This window comes from Staurois parvus, unplaced genomic scaffold (assembly GCF_062004578.1).
Source record: "Staurois parvus isolate SC_StPar_1 unplaced genomic scaffold, SC_StPar_1.0 ptg000445l, whole genome shotgun sequence".
NCBI classification, from domain to species: domain Eukaryota; kingdom Metazoa; phylum Chordata; class Amphibia; order Anura; family Ranidae; genus Staurois; species Staurois parvus.
In genome coordinates, this window is record NW_028318241.1 from 8,488,971 (window position 1) to 8,515,000 (window position 26,030).

A 26,030-nucleotide genomic window follows, 5' to 3' on the forward strand; every position below is an offset into this window, starting at 1 on the left:
CTGCTAAATACCTTTTTTCATCAGCAGTTAGAGCCGTCTTGTGACTTCTATCAGTGTTCAGCAGAGCACTGGTTAAAACCTGTAGGAGGAGTTCTCTTTCTGCTCTAGGAGAACGCAAAACCCCTGGCTTCTGTCTGCATGTGATTAGCAAAGGCCAATCAGCACTGTCCACTCTCCCAAGAAAAAAAAAAAAAAAAAAAAACACACACACACCACACCTCTCCAGCAATACACACTAAACTGAGCATGTGAAGAATGGCTACAGTTCAGTTTGTCTTATCAGGAGATGAGGCGTGGAAATTTGAACAAAAGGAGGAGCAGAGAAGTCAGGAACAAATGGTCTTTTTACACAATGCACATAATTAACCTCTTAGGTTCCACAGTAAGTATAACAAGCATGCTGTACTGCATGTACAGACAGATTTTGCTGTTGTGGGTTTAGTAACACTTTAAGCAACAGGGGCCCAGCCCTGACAGTTTTAAGGGCCAGTTCACACTATAGAAACAGTCCAGATATGTTCCAGGTGCGTTTCTGCATGCGTTCCAGTTCAGTTTTTCCCCTCTTTTCTTCTTCAATTTAAATAGGGACGTGTGCATTCCAGTGCATTTTGATATGTTTTACCGCATTCCAGTACAGTTCTGTGTAGGAAAAATGTAGCCTTTTCTACTTTTTTCTGCATCTGGAATGCACTGGAACAGCAAGCACTGATGTGAACATTTACATTGACAACCATATAACCTAACACCCCATCAGAATGCACACTCACCAAAAGCTGGTGAATTACCAGCATAGCTTTATGTATCCAACACTCCGCAGCTTAGCTCTCTGCAGCTTAGAGATATCCAAACAACTCCATATAGTACATGTAGGCAGAAAAAAATACTCGCCATAGTGCAATAACGTATGTAAACAATTTATTCAAATCTCCCCCCTTTAAAACCGCACTCAGAGTCAATAAATTTCAAGCATTGTAAAAACCCTCAACACATAAGAGCTTCCAGCTCTGTCAGCAGCATCTCATCAGCCTGCCTGCAACCAAGATGGCGTTGTTGCGGTCACGTGGTATGGACACGTGGGTCGGCATGCGTGGCAACGTCACTGGTTAACCACGTGCTAACGCGTTTCGTCATACGACTTCGTCTGAGGGAGTGCTCCCTCAGACGAAGTCGTATAACGAAATGTGACCGCATATAGTAGCAGCTCCCAGTCTAACTTATTGTGGTATTTTATTTGAATCTATGGGCGCAATGATTTAAATCTTGTGGTGTTTGAGAGTGAATGAGACAGACACCTTTCAGGATTTACACATCCAAAAAATGGAGAGAGCATTGCTTATGCTGTTAAGTTCTAAGAAGGGGACAAGGACACTGCATTTTTGGCAAAAACATGTATTTTCTGTATTTGAGTAAAATGTTCTTAGCATTATAAAAGAAATTCATGCAGCCACTACATCTAAGAATTGATAGCTTGCAATATATTATATTTTTATTTTTTGGTTTAGATACACATTGATATTTCCAAACAGATACAAGTTAAATTGCAATACAACAACTGTGTTCTTTATGGTGGTATTGTCTTTCAAATAAATTTTTTTCTTAAGTTTAAAAAAAGTAGCCGAATTTAAAAAAAACAAAACAAAAAAAAAAAAAACAAAAAACACCCCACACACCTATGTTTTATTCAGTTAGACCAGGGATTTTATCAGGGTTATAACAACTATTGTTACTGTAAGTCCAAAATATATTCTCATTTGTCCCATTTATCACAACCCTATGTTTTTTTTTCCTTGTACAAAGCATGTTGAAATAACTTACTAATGAACTAAATTATTTTTTAAATATTGTATGTTTAACCATTTCAATACCGGGCAATTTTACACCTTCCTGCCCAGGCCATTTTTCAGCGCTTACACTTTGAGTGACAATTGCGCGGTCATACAACATTGTACCCAAACTAAAATTTTATCATTTTCTTCACACAACTAGAGCTTTCTTTTGGCGGTATTTAATCACCGCTGGGGTTTTTATTTTTTGCTAAATTAACAAAAAAAGACCAAAAATTTTGAAAAAAAAATACCAAAAAACATTTTTCTGTTATAAAAGTTTACAAATAAATAATTGTTCTTCATAAATTTAGGCCAAGATGTATTCTGCTACATGTCTTTGGTGAAAATAACCCAAATTGGGATGTATTTAGTTTGTAGGAAAGGTATAGAGTTCACAAACTATGGTATAGATCTGAATATTGATCAATCCTGAAGTACTGACAGCCAATCTAATTTCTTGAAGGTCCAAGAATGTCAGAATAGTACAGATATCCCCAAATGACCCCTTTTTGCAGAGTAGACAGTCCAACGTACTTCATAAGAGGAATGGCGAGTTTTTTGAAGTTGTATTTTTTTGTCATAAATATTTCAGAAAATGAAAAAAATTATTTTCACTATTTTTTTTTTTTACATACTGTCACCAGTGCAGTACAGCATCATCATATAACTGGCATGGCGGTGAACAGGGACACTGACTGGTGACAGTATGAAAAAAAATTATATATATATTTTTTTACTTTTTTTGTATTTTATTATTTCTAAATTTTTTATTACATTTAATTTTTTTAAGATTTTTTTTTCATATTTTACTATGACCAAAGTAGTACAATGTTACCATAGTAACATTGTACTACTTTGGGGAAGTGATCAGTGTTTTTTTTTTTTTTTTTTTTTTTTTTTTACACACACAATTTGCTTATAGCAAATAATTACTTTACTATAAGCAAGCATTTACCTGAATGAAATCGATTCATTCAGGGTTTTTTTTTTTTGTGCTTAGCTGTGATTTGGCCACAGCTAATCACATGACATGTGCATGTGACCTGCTGTGACCATTCACAGTTAGGCACTAGTATACAATGGATGGCATGAATGAAGCCATCCATTGTATACAACTGTCATGTGACCTGCTGTGATTGGTCACAACAGGTCACATGGTACTGGCAACGGGGGCCGGTACTCAGATCTGTCATTGGCCGTGTCTGAGGTACACGGCCGGTGACAGATCATGCCGCTGCACGGCTCTGCAACCGCGCGAACTGCGCATGTGCGGGAGCACGCCAAATGCCGTGCACCCGGAAAGCTACAGCATTTTTGTGGCCGCCAAATGGCTATAGGCCGGGCAGCTAATGGTTAACATCACAATAGAAAAATAGCCAGAGAGAGAAGAGAGCCTATATTAAACCCTCGGTATTTATAGCTTAACACATTGAGCACAATAAAATAAATAGTTATCTGTAAAATTCTTAGTTTCATTTTAAAGATAAAATTCTTACCCTTGTAATGCTGATGGCTCCTATTCTCTTAACGCTACTTCCCAAGAAAGAGTTAACAGTGGACAGTGCAGTCTCCAGCCAGTCTTTTAGCTTGGAGATTGAAGGGAGGAGACAGAGAGAGAAGCAGAGGAGTGCCTTGCCATCCTAGGTTATGGGTCTGTGTGTTTCTCTTGCTGCACACAGTGTAGGGAGACCCAACTCTAGACCCTATATGCTAGGGTGGCTCTACAAGATGCTCTTAGAGAAAGGAGCAACTTTGAAACAGAAATCCTGGGGCAGAGGCATCGTATCTCAAAGGAAAAGTACAGGCAAAGCGCTTTTGGTTTTACTTCTCTTGTGGATCACAGGAGTGCAGTTCATTCTGCACTTATGACCCATCTTCAGCTGACAGACGGCTAAAGCCCGCTGTCAGCTGATGTCACTCAGCCAGTCTGGGGAAAGATCCTGACTTTAAAGTTGGAATCCACCCCTGAGTCTGCAGCTGCACCTGGCTCAGCCCCTTAGCGATCTGCTCCACCCTCAACAGCCCAACAACGAGCCTCGCTCACCGCGATATCACAGCCGACAGTCTACGAGGAGTGTCCAGGCGTCACATCCAAAAGAAGCCCCGCCCTACTAGTTTCGTCATCTGACGTCCTCACGGGGCTCATCCCAGTTTCCTTGAGGCTGTCATTGCTGGTGTCAGCTAGACACCCTGTTTGTGAGTGCATTTGACGTTTTAATAAAACATTTTGGTTTTAAACTTACTGCCCCACGATTTCCTGTTTTGATTCCCCGAACATGATCTATGGTATGGAGACGTGATGACTACCTGCTGTTAAGGCTATTCCATATTGTGCTGACTGCCTGCTTGCAGTATATTGCTCCCAGTTTGGATTACTTCTGCTGATCATCGCTCCCAGAGCAAACGCTATCTTTGCTGACTTATAATCTGGTCAGCATGGAGCTCTGGTGAGTGTACCCATTTCATTCGGTGGTGGATTTTTTTTTTTTGCACAGTGTTTGATTTATACAAGATTTCAGAACTGTTTAATTACTTTGTTATGGTGGATGGACTTTTATGTAAATTTTTTCTATCACAGACATCATTATTTTAAACTAATAATTTTTGTATTTACTTATATTTAGCGCACTCTTTGATTTATTCTCATAACAGCTTTACTTCTTTTCCTGGTGACCGGTGATTAGCCCACGGCTCTTATATGGTACATGGGCCAAGCACTTTGTACCATGTGATTAGCTGTAGCCAATCACAGATCACTAGTATTTTGAACTGTCATGAACTTAACCCATTCATGACTCTTCAAAGCAAGCATTGCATGAGCAATAATTTTTATTGCTCCCACAATGCAAAGTAAAAAAAAAAAAAAAAAAAAAGGGAAAGAGAGAACACCGAGTAAACGCACTACATTCTACACTGTGTGAGATGAGGGGATGGATGCCACTGAGACCTGTCCCTGGAGTCCGATGTAGATGGAATGGCTCATTGGTTGCTAACGGAAATCCTGGATGAGTCCCCACATGTAGAACTACCCTCGTAGGAGCTGCTGGATTTGATTGGTTCCCCCATGCTCTGCACAGCCTTCATTTTATTAAGAGGTTTAAGAACTTGATGGGGTCTAAGGGTATATGGGATGCCCAAAGAACTGTAGAAACTTGAGGACGAACTCTTTGGAACTATGTACAAAAGGCGTGGATTTAGCAACAGTCTCCTTTTTAAGAGCATTAGAGCTCTTTGGTGTACCTTCTCAGTCCCCAAAGGATTCCTCCTCTTCACTCAGTTGCCTGAGGGTCACCCTGAGATAGCAGGCCCAAGAGCTGTCTGACTGAACAGTCCCAGATGAGAAGCTTGTAGGGTCTTTACACCTGACTGCCCTCTCCCTTTATCTGGCTCAGGGGTTGTAGGAGTACTCACACTGTCCTCTCCTGTTAGCTTAGTGGGTTAGTGGCTCAATCCCTGATGCACAGGTTCTCCTCCCTTGGAGACGGTGAGACAGTGGAGATCCTCCCATCCAGCACTAGCTTGTAGGTGGGCCCCCTCCCATGCTCCACACTCCAGCCTTCCTCAACCTAAAAATGGGTGGAACATGTAACATGTTCCCAAAGGTGAACTTATCCTTTAAATTGGAACTTTTACAATACCCAGAGTAGGATGGGGGTTTAGTAGTGCCAAATCCAAGAATATACTCTAGCAGCCCATTTGCAGCATATTGCATGGGACTTACTGGTTCCAATTTGTGCCTCATACCCTCATCATTGCATGCCTTGAAGGGGATGTCAAGATGTTCTGATTTTTCCAACATGCCCACCTGCATATTGTACTCTTGCAGTTATATGAAAGGGGTTCACTTAAATCTTTTGAGCAGCTCATAACGAGAATTTCCTTTGAACCCTAGATGGTTTTATCAATTTTTGCAGTTGTCATGCTTCGCATGTGCAATTCTTTTTCTGCCATTAGTTTTTTTTCCTGTACAAGTGTTGGATAGAATAGTTCAAGCAACCTCTACTAAAGGCCTTACTTCTACTACCTATTTAGCTCTCTTAGAGAGCTTTTTATAAATTTAAGCTCCTCTAGAGAAATATGGGAACAGGATGTAGGGCCTATCCCTAATAATGTCTGGGAAGATGTCCTTCCGTTAACTCCTCGTTTCCATTTTCTCTACACATAGGTTAACTCAGGTTTTATTCTCCATATGGTGTATAGGACCCCAAAATTTTTGTGTGCTATTGACCTTAGAGATAACTTGGCCTGTCTTAGCTGTGGCAATTTGGGGTCCTTGATACATCTGCTGTGGCATTGCCCAAAACTCCAGAGGTACTGGACAGAGGTTGTGGGCACACTTAATGGGCTATTAGATTTGGATCTCTCAGTGGATCCTCTTATGTTTATTGGGTTATGTTGATTTTTCACTGCTGAAGCCACCAAAGTGGATTACTATGCTATGTGAGCTGTTTGTGGCTAGAAGGCAAGTTGCCCTTAAGTGGTCTTCTCTGCACCCTCTGAACCTGATTGGATATTCAATCCTAATAAGTGCATTTCATATGAGACTATTTCTTAGAACATCATTAAAGAGGTTTGACTTAATTTGGTCATCTTGGCTAGCTCATATGGAGTCCAGTTTTGAGCTAGGATGTAGGCCCCTTTGGTTGTCGTGGCACTGTTTAGTTTATTTAAAAATGGGTCCAATATGTAACATTGGACCTATTTTTGGCTATTATAAGCCTTTCCATTCATTTATTATTTTGAGCAGATTTGGGCATGCTCCAGGTTGTTTTATCTTTGTGTGTGGGTTGTGTATTTTGTTTGTATTTTTGCTTTAAGCACTTTTAGGATATTTTCATGTATATATGTTTATGTATTTTAAAAACAAAAAAAGTTTTCAAAATAAAATCTGAAAAAACATTCAGTATTTTTCATTTATGTCACAAAAAATAAGAAAACCCAGTGGTGATGAAATACCACCAAAAGAAAGCTTTGTGTGAAGAAAAAAAAAAAACAAAAAAACAAATTTTGTTTGGGTACAGTGTTGGATGAACACACATTTACCAGTTGAGAGTGCAGTGCCAAATAGCAAAATATGGCCTGGTCAGGAAGGGGGGGGGGCAACCCTCTGGGTCTGATGTGGAGATTACCAAACAATGGGTATTATGTTGTGTTTGACCGTGGAATATTTAGTAGCAAACAAATTTCACGGATGGACTTATTGCACAGGTGACAACCTATCACGGTACTATGCTTGAATTCACTGAGCTCGAGAGTGACCCATTCTTTCACAAATGTTTGTAGAAGCAGTCTGCATGCCTAGGTGCTTGATTTTATACACCTATGGCAATGGAGGTGATTGAAACACCTGAATCCAACTATTTGGAGGGGTGTCCCAATACTTTTGGCAATATACAGTATATATTACACATACACGTGAAACTTGAAAAATTAGAATATCGTGCAAAAGTTCATTTATTTCAGTAGTGCAACTTAAAGGTGAAACTAATATATGAGAGACTCATTACATGCAAAGCAAGATGGTTCAAGCCATGATTTGTCATAATTGTGATGATTACGGTTTACAGCTCATGAAAACCCCAAATCCACAATCTCAGAAAATTAGAATATTACATGCAATCAATAAAACAAGGATTGTACATAGAATATCAGACCTCTGAAAAGTATAAGCATTCATATGTACTCAGTGCTTGCTTTTGGCCCCTTTTGCAGCAATTGCTGTCTCAATGCAGCGTGGCATGGAAGCTATCAGCCTGTGGCACTGCTGAGGTGTTATGGAAGACCAGGATGCTTCAATAGCAGCCTTCAGCTCTTCTGCATTGTTCGGTCTCATGTCTCTCATCTTTCTCTTGGCAATGCCCCATAGATTCTCTATGGGGTTCAGGTCAGGCGAATAATCCCACGGTCATTGAACCAGGTTTTGGTGCTTTTGGCAGTGTGGGCAGGTGTCAAGTCCTGCTGTAAAATGAAGTCAGCATCCCCATAAAGCTAGTCTGCGGAAGGAAGCATGAAGTGCTCCAAAAATCTCCTGGTAGATGGCTGCATTGACCCTGGACTTAATGAAGCACAGTGGACCAACACCAGCAGATGACATGGCTCCCCAAATCAACACAGACTGTGGAAACTTCACACTGGACTTCAAGCATCTTGCAGTGTGTGCCTCTCCATTCTTCCTCCATACTCTGGGTCCTTGGTTTCCAAATGAGATGCAAAAGTTGCTCTCATCAGAAGAGAGGACTTTGGACCACTGAGCAACAGACCAGGTCCGTTTTCCTTTAGCCCAGGTAAGATGCTTCTGACGTTGTTTATTGTTCAGGAGTGGCTTGACAAGAGGAATACGACATTTGAAGCCCATGTCCAGGATCCGTCTGTGTGTGGTAGCTCTTGATGCACTGACTCCAGCCTCCGTCCACTCCTTGTGAAAGTCCCAAACACTTTTGAATGGCCTTTTCCTGACAATCCTCTCCAGGCTGCGGTCATCCCTGCTGCTTGTGCACCTTTTTCTTCCACACTTTTCCTTTCCACATAACTTTCTATTAATGTGCTTTGATGCAGCACTTTAGGAACATCCAACTTCTTTTGCAATTACCTTTTGAGGCTTTCCCTCCTTATGGAGGGTGTCAATGATGGTTTTCTGCACAACTGTCAGGTCAGCAGTCTTTCCCATGATTGTGATTCCTACTGAACCGGACTGAGAGACCATTTAAAGGCTCGGGAACCCTTTACAGGTGTTATGGCTTAATTAGCTGATTAGAGTGGGACACTTTGAGCCTAGAATATTGCACCTCTTCACAATATTCTCATTTTCTGAGATTGTGGATTTGGGGGTTTTCATGAGCTGTAAGCCATAATCACCACAATTATCACAAATCACGGCTTGAACTATCTTGCTTTGCATGTAATGAGTCTCATTAGTTTCACCTTTTAAGTTGCATTACTGAAATAAATGAACTTTTGCACGATATTCTAATTTTTCGAGTTTCACCTGTACATACGGTGCTCAAAAATTTTAAAGGAACACTTTGAAAACACATCAGATCTCAATGGGGAAAAAAAAATCATGCTGGATATCTATACAGATATGGTCTGGGTAATGTGTTAGGAATGTAAGTATGAAATGAAAATTATCAACCTACAGAGGACTGAATTCAAAGACACCCTGAAAATCAAAGTGAAAAAAAAAAAAAATGCAGCAGGCTAGTCTATATTTGGTGAACTTCCATGGCAGCAACTCAAAATGGTACTCAGTAGTTTGTATGGCCCCCACGTGCTTTTATGAATCCCTGACAACTTTTTGGCATGCTCTTAATGAGAGGACGGATGGTGTCCTGGAGTATTTATGCCTAGATCTGGACCAGGGCATTACTGAGCTCCTGGACAGTCTGAGGTGCAACTTGGTGGTGTCAGATGGATCGAAACAGGATATCCCAGAGGTGTTCTATTGGATTTAGGTCAGGCAAGTGTGGGAGCTATTCCTTCATCCTCCAGGAACTGCCTGCATACTCCTGCCACATGAGGCCGGGCATTGTTGGAGGAGGAACCCAGAACCCACTGCACCAGCGTAGGGTCTAACAATGGGTCCAAGGATTTCATCAGTCAGGGTGCCATTGTCTAGCATGTAGAGGTCTGTGCATCCCTCCATGAATATGCCTCCCCAGACTATCACTGACCCACCGCCAAAATGGTCATGCTGAACAATGTTACAGGCAGCATAACATTCTCCATGGCTTCTCCAGACCCTTTCATGTCTGTCACATGTGCTTAGGGTGAACCTGCTCTCATCTGTGAAAAGCACAGGGCACCAATGAACCTGTCAATTCTGGTGTTCATTGGCAAATGCTAATCGAACTCTGTGGTACCAGGCAGTGGGCACAGGGCCCTCAGGCCACCCTCATGAAGTCTGATTGTTTGGTCAGAAACATTCACACCAGTGGCCTGCTGGAGGTCATTTTGTAGGGCTCTGGCAGTGCTCTTCCTGTTCCTCCTTGCACAAAGAAGCAGATACCAGTCTTGCTGATGGGTTAAAGGCCTTCTACGGTCCTGTCCAGGTCTAGAGTAACTTCCTGTCTCCTGGAATCTCCTCCATGTTCTTGAGACTGTGCTGGGGGACACAGCAAACCTTTTGGCATTGGCACGTATTGATGTGCCATCCTGGAGGAGTTGGACTGCCTGTGCAACCTATGTAGGGTGCAGGTATCGCCCCATGCTACCAGTAATGACACTTTTTACATTTATGTGAGAAGAGATAGAATGGGCCCGGTAGGAAAATGGTTAAGTAAAAGTGTCACTGAAGGCACTGTTTAATATGGTTTTGTTACAACTGTATGTTATTTAAAAAGGGGCTGCATGACATATTTTATAGCCTTGTAATCACATATGTGCAGCCTCCTATTTTGAAGATTGGTTGTTATATCTGAGGTTTTTTTTGCACTTCGCGCAGAGTTTCACATGGTAAAATACAAAATATAGTACAGTTATGTAGAATTTAAAATTTCTTTTGCAAGAGTTAGGGTTGTTTGGAACAAGATCAGGTCCAGGATAGTTTAAAGGAGATTCCATAGATTATGGAATCTATTTAAAACCAAATGCAATCTTATGAATTTGCCATTTCTATGGTGAAAATTTGAAAAATGTCCCAAATTTTGCCAATATTTTAACCAAAGAAAATCCGTTTATCTCTAAATGATTCACACCTATGCGTTTTCTGCATCATTTTGCTTTTTGCAGAAAAGCAGTACAGTCCATTTAACATGATTTCCTATGGGACATGTTCACATCTGCAAGTTTTCACCCAGTGCGTTTTTTGGAAAGGGTCAGGGACGTATTTGAATGCAAAAAATTGTGTTTTTGGTTCTATAGACTTCAATGGAAATGCTGCATTAAAGCATCTAATGTGTTTTTGCTGCATTTTAAATCTGCCTAGCAACAAGGGAAAAAACAAAAAAAACAAAATGCAATGAGGAAACGGCTCAAACGCAACCTGCATATGTGTGAGCCTAGCCTAATGGTTACTTCTCAAGCTCATTTTCCAGTCAGAGGAGACCTCGAGATTTGGATTTTAAAAAATTTGATTTTTTTAATCTCTTTCAGCTGTCCGGCAAAGCAAAACTAAACAAAGCTGTGCAGATTCTGCCTTTACCAAAGAAATTTGATGAAGTCAAAGCTGGGACTGTGTGTAACACAGCAGGGTGGGGTTCAACCGAAAAGGATAATGTGAAACTACCAGACAAGCTGATGGCTGTCAGCCTTACAGCAATAAGCAGAAAGGAATGTCATAACAAATGGAAATCCAGATTAAATATCACAAAAAACATGATGTGCACCTTTGATGCAAGAGGAAAGAAAGCTGTATGCAATGTAAGTATGGAATAGTTCTCATTCAGGATGAACTTGCCAAATTGGGTTCAGTGCAATGCACGTTTGACCCTGAAATCCAGCTGTTTGCGCTTTGTGAATTAAATGACCTGCTTGCCCTACCCTGCATCAGACCTCCAGCTGTGCTGGAAGTCATTCATTAGCAGTATTACTACCTCCATTAACCATTAAAGTGATAGTAAAATTTGTAAAGAAAAAAAACAAAATATGGTCCTCTGCAGGTTTGTGTCATAATGTGCTAGCATGCCCTAAATATTAGCACAATATGATAGACTTCCCTCTAAAAAGAGGATCCCTCTAGCAGCGTGCAGTCACGCTTCCAGGGCTTCCGGCTGTTTGAACAGCTAAGCCACAATTTTGTCAGTCCTGCGCATGGGCACGGAAGTCACTACCATGACACTGTATGCTATCCACTGGCTGCTAAAAATGTGAACATCTTCTAAATGGTGCATGTTTAAGAGATAGTACCTACAGGTAAGCATTATTATATGCTTACCTATAGGTACAAGTGAAAAAGCGCTTTACTACCGCTGTAATGAATGACAGCTTCTCGTTCAGGACTGTGGATTCTTGAATGTTGGTGGCTGCTGGATCTCTAGCAGCTATTGACCAGCTTGGCCCCTATTCAGATAAATGTAAACAGTGGGGCTAGAGATGCTGGCTGACATTATCCACTTGCCTGCCCTCCTGAGGATTTACCCCCTTTTTGACCTGGCCATTATTTGCGTTACGGCGCTGCGTTAGTTTAACTGACAATTGCGTGGTCATGCAACTCTGCACCCAAATGAAATTTATGTCTTTTCCCACGAATTGAGCATTTTTGATGGTATTTGATTGCATGTGCATCTATTTTTTTGTGCCAAAAAAAAAAAAAAAAATTGAGAAAAAAATATTTTTGACTTTTTGCTATTAAAACATGTCCAGTAAAAAATATAAAAAAACAAAAAAAAACAAAAGTTAGTCATAAGTTTAGGCCAAAATGTATTCTGCTACATGTCTTTTGCTAAAAAAAAAAAAAAAAAAAATCCCAACATGTGTAAATTAATTGGTTTACATGAAATGTATAGCGTTTACAAATGTCAATATATATATACATACATACTTTTTTTTTTTTTTTTTACACTGATAATGGTGTTGATCAGCGACTTATAGTGGGACTGCGGCTGGCATTCTGACACTGGGGGGGAACTGACTTGGTGTTACTGAGATCCCCAGTGACACCAATACAGTGATCAGTGGGGGGGAAAAAGCACTGACACTGTACTAAAATGGCACTGGGCTGGAAGGGGTTAACATGAGGAGCGATCAAAGGGTTAACTGTGCTGGGAGTGTTTTACTAGGGGGTTGTGTCTGTTTCACTATAGTCGCACTGCTCTGGATGTCCAAACCGAAAGGGAGGAGGACTGTTAGTAAACAAAGGAGCCCTCCTCCCTGTTGGAGATCCTCAGTAATCATGGGTGCCAGTGGGGAATCACCAGCCGGGACCCGGTGATTGACAGCCACGGCTGCGAATAGCTTCCTATGGGCTGCCTATATGCAGCTCCAAAGTGGGTGCACATGCATCTGCCAGCAGCTCTCTAAGGAGGATGGGCTTAACCACCCATTTGAATGAGCCCTTACAGTGAAGGAAGTCTTGCCTGACCTAATCATTGACAGTTCATGGATTGCTTTTGCCTTGAATGGTCATTCTACTGATGAATCCTCATACCTAGCGTTCAAAATTTAAATTTTGAAGTCTGTAAAAGGTAATTCCAAAATCTAAAATAAATGTAACTATTCACAAGCTGGCCATACACAGACTAAAATTTGGATGGTCTAGCAGGTGGGTTCCGCTGTCAAAATACATTACAATATCCCGGTAATGGGGATTCCTCCATCCACCTCATTTTTTTGTTGATGAAGGAATCTGTTTTATTCCACCAGTCGGCTGAATGGAAAAAAACAGTGTGCATGCCCAGCTTTATGCTCAAACACTGATTAAGGCAGAATGGGTTCAGGGTCAAGGTAGCAACCTTGCCTCCCCCCCTTCCATATTCCTTTGGAACTGCTTAAATGTATCATCTTATGGGAAGTAACAGGCAGGTTCACAGCTTTGATCAATAGTGCCATCTGCCTGGTTCACTATAGGAGCATGCAGGTTGTATCTGGGCCCCTGCACACCCAAACTCTAGGTTCCTGCCTAAGTTGCCTTGTCGATGATCTGGCTCTGCCTATACCACTGTTCATGTCTTTCTAGTCTGTAGATTGTTTATATTTTGTTTTATATATTTCAGGGTGATTCTGGAGGACCTTTAATATGCGACAAAATGTTTCGGGGAATAGTTTCTTTTGGTTCAAAACCATGTGCGGACCCTAAACTACCAAATGTCTACACGTTTCTCACCAAAGACTATGTCAACTGGATTAACAAAGAAATAAATAGCGAAGCAAATACCGTTTACTAGCCGTTTTGTGCTTTTGTGTCTAAAATTACTGCTAGTCTCCCCTTCCCTGATCCCTTCTCTCATAGCGAATAGTTATTTGAAGTCCACTTTTCAAAGCTCACTTTTGTTCCCTCTGCTCAACTATGACATAACGCAGTGTTTCCTAACCTTTTTTCAGTCAAGGCACCCTTTAAAGTTATGAACAATCTTGAGGCACCCTTTATCATTATGGACAGTCTCAATGCACCCCATTCTAAAAATGTAAAAAGCTATTTAAAATAGTTTTACACACACACACACACACACACACACACACGTTAGAGGGGATTCATTCCAAAGCAAATACACTTTTGCACACTGATAGTGACTAGTATACCAATATTTCTCTTGTCCCTCAGTTTCTCTCTATTACTCAACTAAATTGACCCCATTACTGACAGAAAGGAGGCAGGGGGAGGATCAAACAAGGATGCTGTGCATGTGGCTGACATCCTCCATATTAACTGATGGTGCCAATGGTTAGGACGCTGGCAGCTAGAAGGGTGTAATGGTGCACACTGAAAAACTATGACCTTGTGTAACTATCAGACAGGCTTGATCCACCTGCTGGCTTGAATACAATTTTTAGGCATTTTGCCAAGGCACCCTGGTTGCAAAATGCTGAGAACACACCATTTTCCCATATTTTCTGTTCTCAAATTTCTCTAAACTTTCTTCAGTTTAAATAGGGATTTCTACAAGTCAGATGTATGTGTACTCCCACCAGAGTTCCTAGTTATGGCATAATATCATACAGCAGACCCATAATTCTTTCTACCATCCTCATCTCACCACATATTCAAGATGACTGTTTGTACTATGGATGCTTCAGTTATTTTATATGACTCTGTATTTGACTTGTTTTTAACTTGTGGAATATCTACATTTTATTTCCTTTACATTGTACCTCTGCCTCTGGATATCTTTACAATAAAGAAAAATATAATTTAAAATTGATGCTAGTAATGTTAGGTGTTATGTAAAACAGGTTGAGAGAAACTTGTCCAACAATCAATTTTCATGCTGGTTGGAAAAAGAAAAAAAGACTAGTTGCTGTGTCCCTGATAAATGTTCAGTTTGTATTTTCATGAATTGTGTTAGACAATAAAAGCTTAACCTTTTGGTCATTTTTTTCCCTTTTTGTCCGAATGACTGCCTTATTCAATAAACAAAAAATAAAGTAAGATGCATAGCTCAACAATGCATATCAAGCTATTAGCATTCATCTCACACCTTTCTTACATGTCTCATTAGCACAGATTGAAATTATGTTTGTCACAGAGGTATAGTAACTGGGGAATTTTAGCTTATTGGAACCCAACAGCCAGGAACGGGAGCACTGATTAGTAAAGAGGCTGTAATGTCAATGATCTTTAGCAGTCTCATGTAACAGCTTTCCATTCTTTAACTGCCTCCTACAACAATAGTTACCGTATTTTTCGCTCCATAAGACGCACTTTCCCCCCAAAAAAAGGGGGGGGGGGGAAATGTGTCTTATGGAGTGAATATAAAGCGGCCGGTCCGGTATTTCTGCCGCTACCGTGTCAGAATATCGGGATGGGGCGAAGCCTGAACATGGCGGCTGTGGAGGGCATGCTGTAGGAGCTCTCTGACAAGCTCCACTTTCCGACCTCCCCAAGGGCCCCCCTAATGTAGGGAAGAAACCAGGCGGGACTCACCTGTAGGAGAGAGGTCTTGGCGGACCCGGCAAAGGAATTGTGGCGCGGAGGGCTGGAGACAGTGATCGATCTCCCTGGAGTGCGCCGGCGAGGACCCAGGACGGAGGCGTCGGGTTGCCGGGAGATGAGGTGACGCGGAGGGATCACGTGGTCAGCCGCAAAGGAGTGCTGGGAGGGGAGGAAGCCGGCCGGCGTCCAGAGGAGAGAGGGAGACGCCGGTCCGCTCCCCAGCTTGCTTACCAGTTGGTTTTTTGGAGGCAAGTCAAGCTTGTGCACTAGCCCATTCTCCCTGGCTGGAACCCCTACTAAAATGGGGGAATAAAAGAAGAAAAGACCCCGAAGAATCCCCCTAAGGACTGAACTTGTGTGGAGAAATTGACACCTGAAGCCTGGAGCCGTCTGGCAGGAGAAGAAAGGAGGGTGAGTGTGAGCGGCTGGGGCTTGCAAGAGGCTATATATTGTATGGTGCCATATAGAGGAGCAGGAGGCGAAGGAGAGAAGGGGGATTCCCGGGGGTCATGAAGGAGTGAGAGAGAAGAGGACTGAGAACTAGAAATGAGAGTAAAGGAATATATATCAAGCCAAGTCTGAGTTCCCAGTAAATCTAATATTTACCTATCCTGAGCTTTATAGAAGAGATTAAGATAAACAGAAGATATGAAGAACAAAAATGTTAAGGAAGTGGGCCCAAAGGGTCCCAAACTGGTACGATCAAAAAATATAAGTCCCAGGGAAATGCAACCCCAGAAAGGTCCCAAGGTGTAAACGAAAAAGGTGAAATGGAAACTAGTTTGGAAAATAGTCCTAGACTATCGCTGTAACGGACCACCCGACAGCACCTCTATCAGTCCCCTGATAGAGCCTCTCCAGCGTGCGGAGTCTAAGTTCCGGAGCACTTGTTCACCAGGGCCCCTGATGGTGGGGATGGACTTGGAGCGCTCCGGGACCAGGTCGCAGCTACCGGATATCTCTATCAGTGGTAGAGGAGTCTGCCGGAGGCTCCTGCAGGGTGAGAGTCTGATGTGAGGGGACCCGGGGATCCCTGAGGGATGGATGGATGGAGGAATGAGCAAGGGCAGAGTCAAACAAGCCGTGTCGGTAGCCAGGGGGTCGGTGCGGTACAAAACAGTAGGCAAAGAATGGTCGGGTCACACGCAGGGTCAATAACAGGAGATCAAATCTAAAGGGGAACATCCAGGAGCAGAGTCAGGCAAGCCAAGGGGTCAGGACAGGAGAAGACAGCTAGGTCAGATAATCCGGATCAAAGTACTCATAACACAGGTAACAGGATATGCAGAAAGACCATTCGACAACAAGTGTCTGTGCAGGGCTGATTTAAATAGCCCGCCCTGCACCTGAGAGGCGCAGCCTAGGTCCTAATGCCTGCCCAGTACTGTCATAGACGACGGGTGCGCCTGGGTCCTAGTGCCCTGCTGCCTGCATGTCTTGACAGACACCTACGCATGTGTAGACCCATGCGTCGCGATGGTCCCTGACAATCGCTGAGTATGAATAGTAGTAGTCAACAAATGGGAGTAAATATGGAGGTGAAAGATCTTGAAAGTTAACTAAAAGTACCGAATAAAAAAAGATGGCAGAAATGTTTAAAAATCTTGAGAAAAAACAATAAAGCAAGAAATGGCAACTATACGAAATGATTTGGGGCAGTTATTGAGAGCGGAAGAAAAAAAAAAAAAAAAAAGGAGGAGAAAGTTAAAAACCAGGCACAAAACATAATTAGAAAAAAAAAAAGATAACGGATATTGGGAAAGTTCAGAAGAAGTGGCTATATAGGATGGAGGTACAGGAAAACAGGGAAAGGAGGAAAAAAATCTTAGGATACGTGGAGTCCCAGAGATTCCAAAAGGGGAAGATTTGCAGATAGTAGTTTGTATCAGATCTGTCCATTATGGAGTTTACAATTTTACAGAGTCGATCAAATTGGATGGAGCTTTCAGAATAGGAAAGTTTCAACAAGGTAATGGGTGGGAAAGAAAAACCGAGAGATATAAATTGTTCAATTCCATAAATATGGGGATAAAGAGATTTGGAGGAGGGGACGAGAGACGGGGAGGGGCCTGAACATGTCGGTGAGAGCGGAGAGTAGACTCTCTCTGTTAACCTCCCCCCCCCCCCGCTTTCCCCCAAAGGTATCCTGCTGGCTGCTGTGAATGATCGCCTGAATGATCGAGTGCATGATCGAGTGCGGGTATGCAGGATGAGCCGCATGTCGCCTGGCGGTGAACTCGGATGGAGAGTCGGGTTGCCGGGCAACGAAGAGAACCAGCGTGACCACGTGGCAGCCACGGAGGAGTGTTGGGAAGGAAAAAGCCGGCCGGCGTCCTAAGGAGTCGGGGAGAGGCCGGCTCGACAGAAAAAGCACCCTGCCTGCTACCTGTAAAGGAGAGCGGGTAAAGGAAGAGAGTGGGACCCGGAGGAATCCCCCCAGAGAGGGGGTATGTGAAAGGAGCATAATGGAAAACAGTTTGGATAAGAGAGTCAGGTCTTCTGTGGAAATGGATAATAATAGCCAACAAAAACAGAGGGAAGGAGAACTACAAAACCAAATAAAAAGGAGATGGCAGAAATGTTTAAAAATTTGGAAACATCCATTAAACAAGAGATGGGGATTATTCGGAATGAACTGGGACATTTACTATCCAGAGTAGAAGAAACTGAAGAAAAAAAAATTAAAAGCATGCCCAAGCTATTCCAGAAAAAAAAAAAAAGATAATGGAGATGAGGAAAGAACAAAAAAAAGCTGCTATATAAGTTGAAGATACAAGGTAATACGCATAGGAGAAATAATCTTAGGATAAAAAGGAGTCCCAGAGCTCACACAAGGAGAAGATCTAAGAGGGACAATATGTAAATTTTAAACTCCATTATGGATAAACCCAGTACTGAGATATTTGAATTGGACAATGTATATAGGATAGGAAGGTTCCAACGGGATCGGGTGGAAGAGAGACCGAGAGATGTAGTTGTACAATTCTATAAATATGGAGCAGAGAAGAGGTATGGAAGATGATAAAAAAGGAAGAACCAGTATTATATATGGAGGAAAAAATATACAAGTTTTTGCAGACCTGACAGCTGAGACATTGTGGAGAAAGATCACTGAAACCACTATTAGAACAGATGAAAAAAACAGAATATACAATATAGATGGAGTAGTTCCACGTGCTTAATTGGATGGAAGAATGGAGTCACTGCATATCTGAGATTCCCTGAGGAACTGAGAGACATTGATAAACTTAATATCCAGAGAATAGAGATTCCAGGATGGGAGGAGGAAGAAGAAGGAGGGATATGTGCTATGGTAAAAGAGGAATGGCAGCTAGTTAGAAGGAGAAACAGAATTGACAGATAGGGGGACATTGGGGGAAACGGGGAGGAAGATGAGCTGTACATGGACAGAGCTCAACCCCAGGGCCGAAATCAAACTTGGCATTAGGGCCACAAATGATTAGAAGGCAAATAGCAGGCCTAGTAGGGAGGGGGGAGGAAAATGGGAGGAGGGAGGGTGGAGGGGGTAATCGGGAGAGGGGTGGAGGGGAATGGTTTGGGAAAAGAGTAGTGGGGTAGCAAGGGGGGGAGGGAGGTAATTGTAGTAACACTCTGCGGGATGAGAGGAGAAAGGAAGAGGAAGGGTAGAAGAAAAAAGGAGTTAAGAGGAGTAGGGTAATATGGAAGAAGTCCAGTTTATAACCTGTAAATGTAAAGGGGCTGTGTTGTCCTGGGAAGAGATTTAGGCTAAAGAATTGCAACACAGAACATCTTCGGTGGTTTTTTTTGCAGGAGACACACTTAGAGATGGAGTCAAAGGTCAGGCTGAAGACTAGATATTTCCCAACATGGTATTATGCGGACTCACCAATTAAAAGAGCAAAAGGGGTTGCTATAGGCTTGGCAAAGAATATAAGGTTTGAGGTGGAGAAGAGAATAACGGATCCAGAGGAAAGGTTTTTGTTCTTGAGGGGTAAATTGCAGGGAATTGAGTGTACAATAGCTAGTATATATTGCCCAAATAAGAAACCGGAGATATTCTTGAGGGGAGTACTGAAGAGATTGATGGACTTCAAAAAGGGGTTGTTTGATAATGGCCAGAGATGTATGGACCCACGGATGGATACTACTTCCTATGTGAGGAGGGAGGAGAGCAGGTCCTTGAGATCATTAAAGAAACTGATGCATGAGTGCCAATTAGTGGATATATGGAGAATTAGGCATATGAAAGATAGGGACTATACTTTTTTCTCACATGCACATGAGATTTATTCTGGATTGGATTATATATTGGTAGAACATCGATTCATAGAGTCTGTAGTAGAAGTAAAAATTGGAGGAAGTTGTTTGTCAGATCATGCCCCTGTTGCAATGAAGTCAAGATGAGGGCAGAGAGGAGAGAGGAGGTTTTGTTTGGCAGATGAATGGGTGAAGAGATCGATCGGATGATCGAGACGGAAATCAAACGATTTTTTGAGGAGAATGATACAGAGGATGTGTCGGTTGCAACGGTGTGGGAGGCCCACAAAGCCTATATTAGAGGACTATTCATTGCAATAGGGGCAAAAAAAAAAAAAAAAAGGAGGGAAAAGATTAATGGACTTCTAAGTGAAATATTTGATCTTGAACAGGCTCATAAAAAAGAGAAATATCTAAGGAGATAATTGAGAAAATAATAAAGAAGAAAGAAGAACTAGAGACTGTAATGGAGGAGGAAAAAAGAAGAGTCTTTAATAAAGTAATAAGTGAAAGGTATAGATGGGGAGATAGGCCAGGAAAGTATTTAATGAGAACTCTAAGGAAAAAGAAGAAAAGTAGGAATTATATAGAAAACATAAGAAATCCCAAGGGTGAACTGGTGCACTCAACTAAAGATTTTGCTAGAGTATTTAAGGATTATTATAGTGAGTTATATAATATCATACCCCAGGATACTTTGAATAATGCTGAAACAGTAAAGAGAGAAAAAAGAAGAACATACTTAAAAGGAGGCAGGTCTATCAAAATTAAGTGAAATACAATTGAACTCCCTAGAATCAGAAATTACGTCAGAGGAAATAAAAACAGCGTTAAAAAAGTACCGCGGTGGGGAAAAGTCCGAGTCCAGATGGGTATACGGTAAAATATTATAAAAAATATAAAAAGAGTTGTTAATACCCAAATTGAAGATATATATGAACACTTTGGGAGATGAGATGGAAATAAGGGGAGAATCCTTACAGGCTAATATAGTTTTAATTCATAAGGAAGATAAAGACCCCTTGCAGTGTGCAAGCTATAGACCAATTGTGCTGCTGAATGTAGATACTAAAAATTGTATGCAAAGGTTTTGACAAATAGACTGAAGGATTTGATGCCGGAGTGGATACATGGGGATCAGGTGGGGTTTGTCCCGGGGAGAGAGGGTAGAGACAATGGCTTGAGATCATTGTTGCTTATACAGGAAGGGAAAAAAAAAAAAAGGGAAAACCCTGATGGTACTGTTGTCAATTGACGCCGAGAAAGCATTTGATAGAGTGAGTTGGGGATTTATGATGGATACCTTGGAGGTGTTAGGGCTGGGAGATAGAATGGGAAAGTGGATTGGAAGGTTATACAGAGGGCCTACAGCCGCTATCATGGTTAATGGAGGAAGATCGGAGCTTTTCGGGATGTCAAATGGTACAAGACAGGGATGCCCACTATCCCCACTGTTGAATGTTTTGTCATTGGATCCATTGTGGTCTACGATAAGGAAGAACATAGATATAAAAAGGGAATATGGATAGGAGATAGAGAACATAAGGTGGTAGCTTATGCGGATGATTTGATGTTCTATGTTGGAAATCCTAGGATATCACTTCCAAATTTAATGAAGACATTGAAGGAATATGGGGAATTATCAAATTTAAAAATTAACCCGACAAAAACCGAAATCTTAAATATAAACCTTAAAAATAGTGAAAAAGAAAAAATACAAGAAGAATTCCCCTTTGTTTGGAGAGATAAAGAATTAAAATACCTAGAGATAAAAAAATTGTCAGCCTCAATTAAAAATTTGTATAAAGTTAATTTCACTACTAAACGAGCTCAAGGAGGAGTTGAAGAGAATGGGGAGTGGAAACCCGTCTTGGATAGGTCGCATAAACTTGATAAAAATGGTAATTGTGCCCAAAGTATTATATAAATTTCAAATGATTCCAATCAAACTTCCAGAGGCATATTTCAAAGAACTTAATGATAATGAGATATAAATGGAGGAACAAAAAACCTAGAATACGTTACGAAATGTTGACTAGAAGCAAGGAAAGAGGTGGCTTGGGTGTACCAGATTTCAAGAGATATTATAAAGCGGTGATAATTGCGAGAATCTTTGATTGGACTCATAATCCAGGGAAAAGTTGGGTCAAAATCAAAAATACACTGAGTGGAACAAATTTAAGTAGGATTATATGGGTGCCTGCACTATATAGGGGACTAGATGCGAACACAAGTTTGTACACTTTTAACGTTTTAAGAGTTTGAATTAAAAACCCATCCCTTTTGTCTGTGTAACATTTCCCACAGTTAATGCCACTAAGGAACACAGAATATTTTGCCCCTGGGAAGGAAAAATATCACAGGGAAATGGATTATAAAACAGGATGCGCAATTGAGACATAATGGTCGGTGAGGAATTGGGATCATATAGAGAGCTGGAGAAGAAAAAAGGGAGAAGTTTTCAATAGAATGGATGGATTACGATACTACCAATTGAAACATTTCTTTGGGAGTCTCCCAAAACCTGTGAAAACCAGAAAAGAGTGGAACCCATTGGAAAGATTGTTAGAAGCACGGGGGGATGGGAAACACGGAATTGCAAAAATATATAAGAGAAGATATTTACTGAGTTAGACACTGACAAAATTAATATATATATATATATATATATATATATATATATATATATATATAGAAATGGGAAAGAGATATGGGAAGGGAAATAGAGGAGGAGGAGCAAAGGAAATGTTTAGATTAATTCACGAAAATATCAGTATGCAGGAAGTGGAACTAAATTATAAGTGTTTGGTAAAATGGCACATTACACCAAATGTAGAGCATAAATTGAATGGGGAGATCTCACCATTGTGTTGGAGAGGTGGGCACGTATCATATATGGTGGGAGTGTTCAAGAATACAAGTGTTTTGGCGGAAAATAGTTTATTTAGTAAGGAAAATTACTGAAATTAATATTAGATTAGACCCAGAGCCATGTCTTCTCCATATCACAGAGCTTCCAGTGAGATTATATAAAGTTTCGGGGATATGGCACTTTGAGTGCAGCGAAGAGTTTGATACCTAGATTTTGGGAAAAAAAAAAAAAAGGGAGTTGCCGACAGAGGATTGGATGGGCAGAATGAATCAGATCTGTGGGACGGAAAGATTGTATTATATGCATATAGATAAGATGGAGATGTATAATATAAAGTGGAAGAGTATAGAGAAAAAGTGAAATATATGAGGATGTAACACCCCTTGAAATGGATTCTAGAAATAGAAATGTTTGGCGTAGAGGAGAAGAGAGAAAAATGCAAAGTGGGGGGGGGGGGGAGAAGGGAGGGATGAGGTGTGGGATTTAAATAAATTATGCTAATAGGAAGAGAATGTTTGGATGTCTTGTTAATTGAAAAAAGGTGATTGTGATTTGTATTTGGTTGATAAATTAATAAACATTTTTTTTTTTTTTTTATAAAAAGGATTTGGGAGGAAGATCAAAAGGAAGAACAAGTATTAAGTATGGAGTAATGGACATTCAGATTTTTGCGGATTTAACACCTGAGACTTCATGGAGAAGGAGATCCTTGAAACCCTTGTTAGAGCAGATGAGAAAGCAGAATGTGCATTATAGATGGGGGACCCCAGCGGGCCTAATCAGATGGAAGAATGGAGTTACAGCTTATTTGAGGTTCCCTGAAGACTTGAGAGACTTCTGTGATAGATTGGACTTGCAGAGACTAGAGATTGCTGGATGGGAAGAAGAAGATAGAGAAACAGGAGTTATGGGGGAAAAAAAAAAAAAAAGAAAAAAAAAAAAAGAAGGAGGACTGGCAGTTTGTTAGGGGGGGGGGGTAGGAAGGGGTGTTTTTTTTTTGCTCCTACCTTACTATACCTCCCCTGGATCTCAGTTCTTAAAGACTGGTGATAATTTACCAGGTTAATTAAATAGATGGGGGGTAATTGGGGAGGTTGGAGAGAGGGAGAGCCGCTCATGGGTGGAGTTTCACCCAGAGGTTCAAATCAAACGTGGGACTAGGCCCACAAATGGTTAATAGGCAAATTGGAAGCCTAAAAATGGGAGGGAGGTGATAGATGGGAGGAGGGGTGGGATGGGGAGTCGGAAGGTATGTGGTGTGGGTGGGGTTTTAGGGACAACACTCTGCATGATAGAAGGTGTAAAAGTAGAAATACAAGAAATATGGAAGATTTACGGTTTATAACATATAATGTAAATGGGTTGAATTGTCCGGAGAAGAGATTTAAGTTATTTAGAGTTGCAACATAGAGAAGCTTCGGTGGTTTTTCTGCAGGAGACACATATTGAGATTAAGTCAAATATTAAATTGAACGCCAGAAATTACCCAACATGGTTTTATGCAGATTCCCCAATTGAGAGCTAAGGGAGTAGCAATAGGGTTTGCAAAAAACATAAGGTTGGAGATAGAGGAGAGAGAAATAGATCCTGAGGGGAGATTTCTGTTTTTGAAAGGTAGATTGCAAGAGATAGAATGTACAATTGCGAATATGTATTGCCCAAATAAGAGACCGGAGGTATATCTGAAAGGTGTTTTGAGAAAACTGATGGCCTTCAAAAAAGGGACACTTGATAGTTGCAGGGACTTGAATTTTTGTATGGATCCACAAATGGATACGACTTCTTCTGTGCAGCGAGAGGGAGGTAGGTCTTTGAGAACTTTAAAGAAGGTGATGCATGAGTGCCAACTGGTAGATATTTGGAGAGTAATACATGGAAAAGAGAGAGATTATACCTTCTTCTCTAATGCACATGAGATGTATTCAAGACTGGACTATATATTGGTTGATCATCAACTTATAGAGATGGTGGCTAAAGTAGAAATAGAGGCAATGTCTCTTTCAGACCATGCCCCTGTTATAATGAATTTAGAATGGGGGAGGTGGTTGACAGGTGGTATAGGATGGAAGTTGAATGAAGCTCTTCTCCTGGATCAGGAGATTGATCAGAAGATTAGAGAAGAGATCGAAAGATTTTTTCAGGAGAATGAGACAGCGGAAGTGTCGGTGGCTACAGTATGGGAGTCCCATAAGGCCTACATAAGAGGTATATTGATCGCGTCTGGGGCAAAAAAGAAAAAAAAGGGAAAGAGAGAAACTTACTGGGCTGTTAAAGAAATATATGTGACCTGGAGCAGGTACATAAAAATAGAACAACAAAAGAGAAGACAGACGGTAATAAAAAAAGAGAGGAACTAGAGTTAGTGATGGAGGAGGAGAGGAGAAGAGTTTAATAGAGTGGCAAGTGAGAGGTATAGATGGGGAGATAGACCAGGAAAATATTTAATGAGAGCCTTGAGGAAAAAGAAAAAAACGGGAATTATATATAAAAAATAAGAAACCCCAAGGGAGAAATAGTTTATTCTACTAAAGAGATCGTCAAGGTGTTTAAGGAATATTATAGTAAATTTGTATTATATTACTTCCCAAGATTCCGTAAATAAAAGCAGAGAAAAAAGAAGGGTATATTTAAAAAATGCAGGACTATCGAAGTTAAGTGAAGATCAACTAAATTCCCTTGATTTAGAAATTACGCAGGAGGAAATAAAAATAGCATTAAAGAGTACCATGACGGGGAAAAGTCCAGGCCCAGATGGATATACTGTGAGGTACTATAAAAAAATAAAGTGAATTGTTAATACCTAAATTGAAGAAATATATGAACACCCTGGGTGGGGAGATGGAGATGAGGCAGGAATCTTTACAGGCCAATGTGGTGCTTATTCAGAAGGAAGGGAAGGATGCTTCTCAGTGCTCTAGTTATAGACCAATTTCACTTTTGAACAGGCACCAAGTTATATGCAAAGGTTTTAGCAAATAGGTTGAAAGATTTAATGCCAGAATGGATTCAGGGAGACCAGGTGGGGTTTGTGCCAGGGAGGGAGGGTAGAGACAATGGGTTGAGAACTTGGTTGCTTATCCAGAAGGCTAGGAAGGGGAAAACTCTGGCAGTGGTGCTTTCGATTGATGCTGAAAAGGCATTCGATAGGAGTAGATTGGAGCTTTATGATGGACACTCTGGAAACCCTAGGATTGGGAGTTAGAATGAGAGAGTGGATAGGAAAACTGTATAGAGAGCCCGCCGCGGTTATTGTAGTTAACGGAGAGAGGTCAGAACCTATTGGGATGTCAAATGGAACAAGACAGGGATGCCCGCTGTCCCCAATGTTATATGTATTATCATTGGAACCTTTGCTGGCAACAATTAGGAAAAACATGGATATAAAAGGAATACAGATAGGAGGAATTGAACATAAAGTGGCAGCCTTTGTGGATGACCTGTTCTATGTGGGAAATCCTAGGATAACACTTCCAAATTTAATGAAGAGCTTAAAGGAGTATGGGGAGCTATCAAATTTGAAGATCAACCCAACAAAAACTGAGATCTTAAATGTAAATCTTCCAAATAG

General features: G+C 41.1%; 1 protein-coding gene across 1 annotated transcript in view; it reads left to right on the top strand.

The window, feature by feature from the left end:
* Positions 1–14,790, top strand: part of LOC149453923 (granzyme A-like) — an 80,429-nt gene extending 65,639 nt beyond the window's left edge. Inside the window, exons 4-5 of the mRNA XM_089688089.1 lie at positions 10,917–11,183; positions 13,475–14,790. Of these exons, the coding sequence (XP_089544215.1) occupies positions 10,917–11,183; positions 13,475–13,645 (438 nt within the window). The 3' untranslated portion in view covers positions 13,646–14,790. The remainder of the gene's footprint in view (positions 1–10,916; positions 11,184–13,474) is intronic.
* Positions 14,791–26,030: the final 11,240 nt, after the last annotated feature.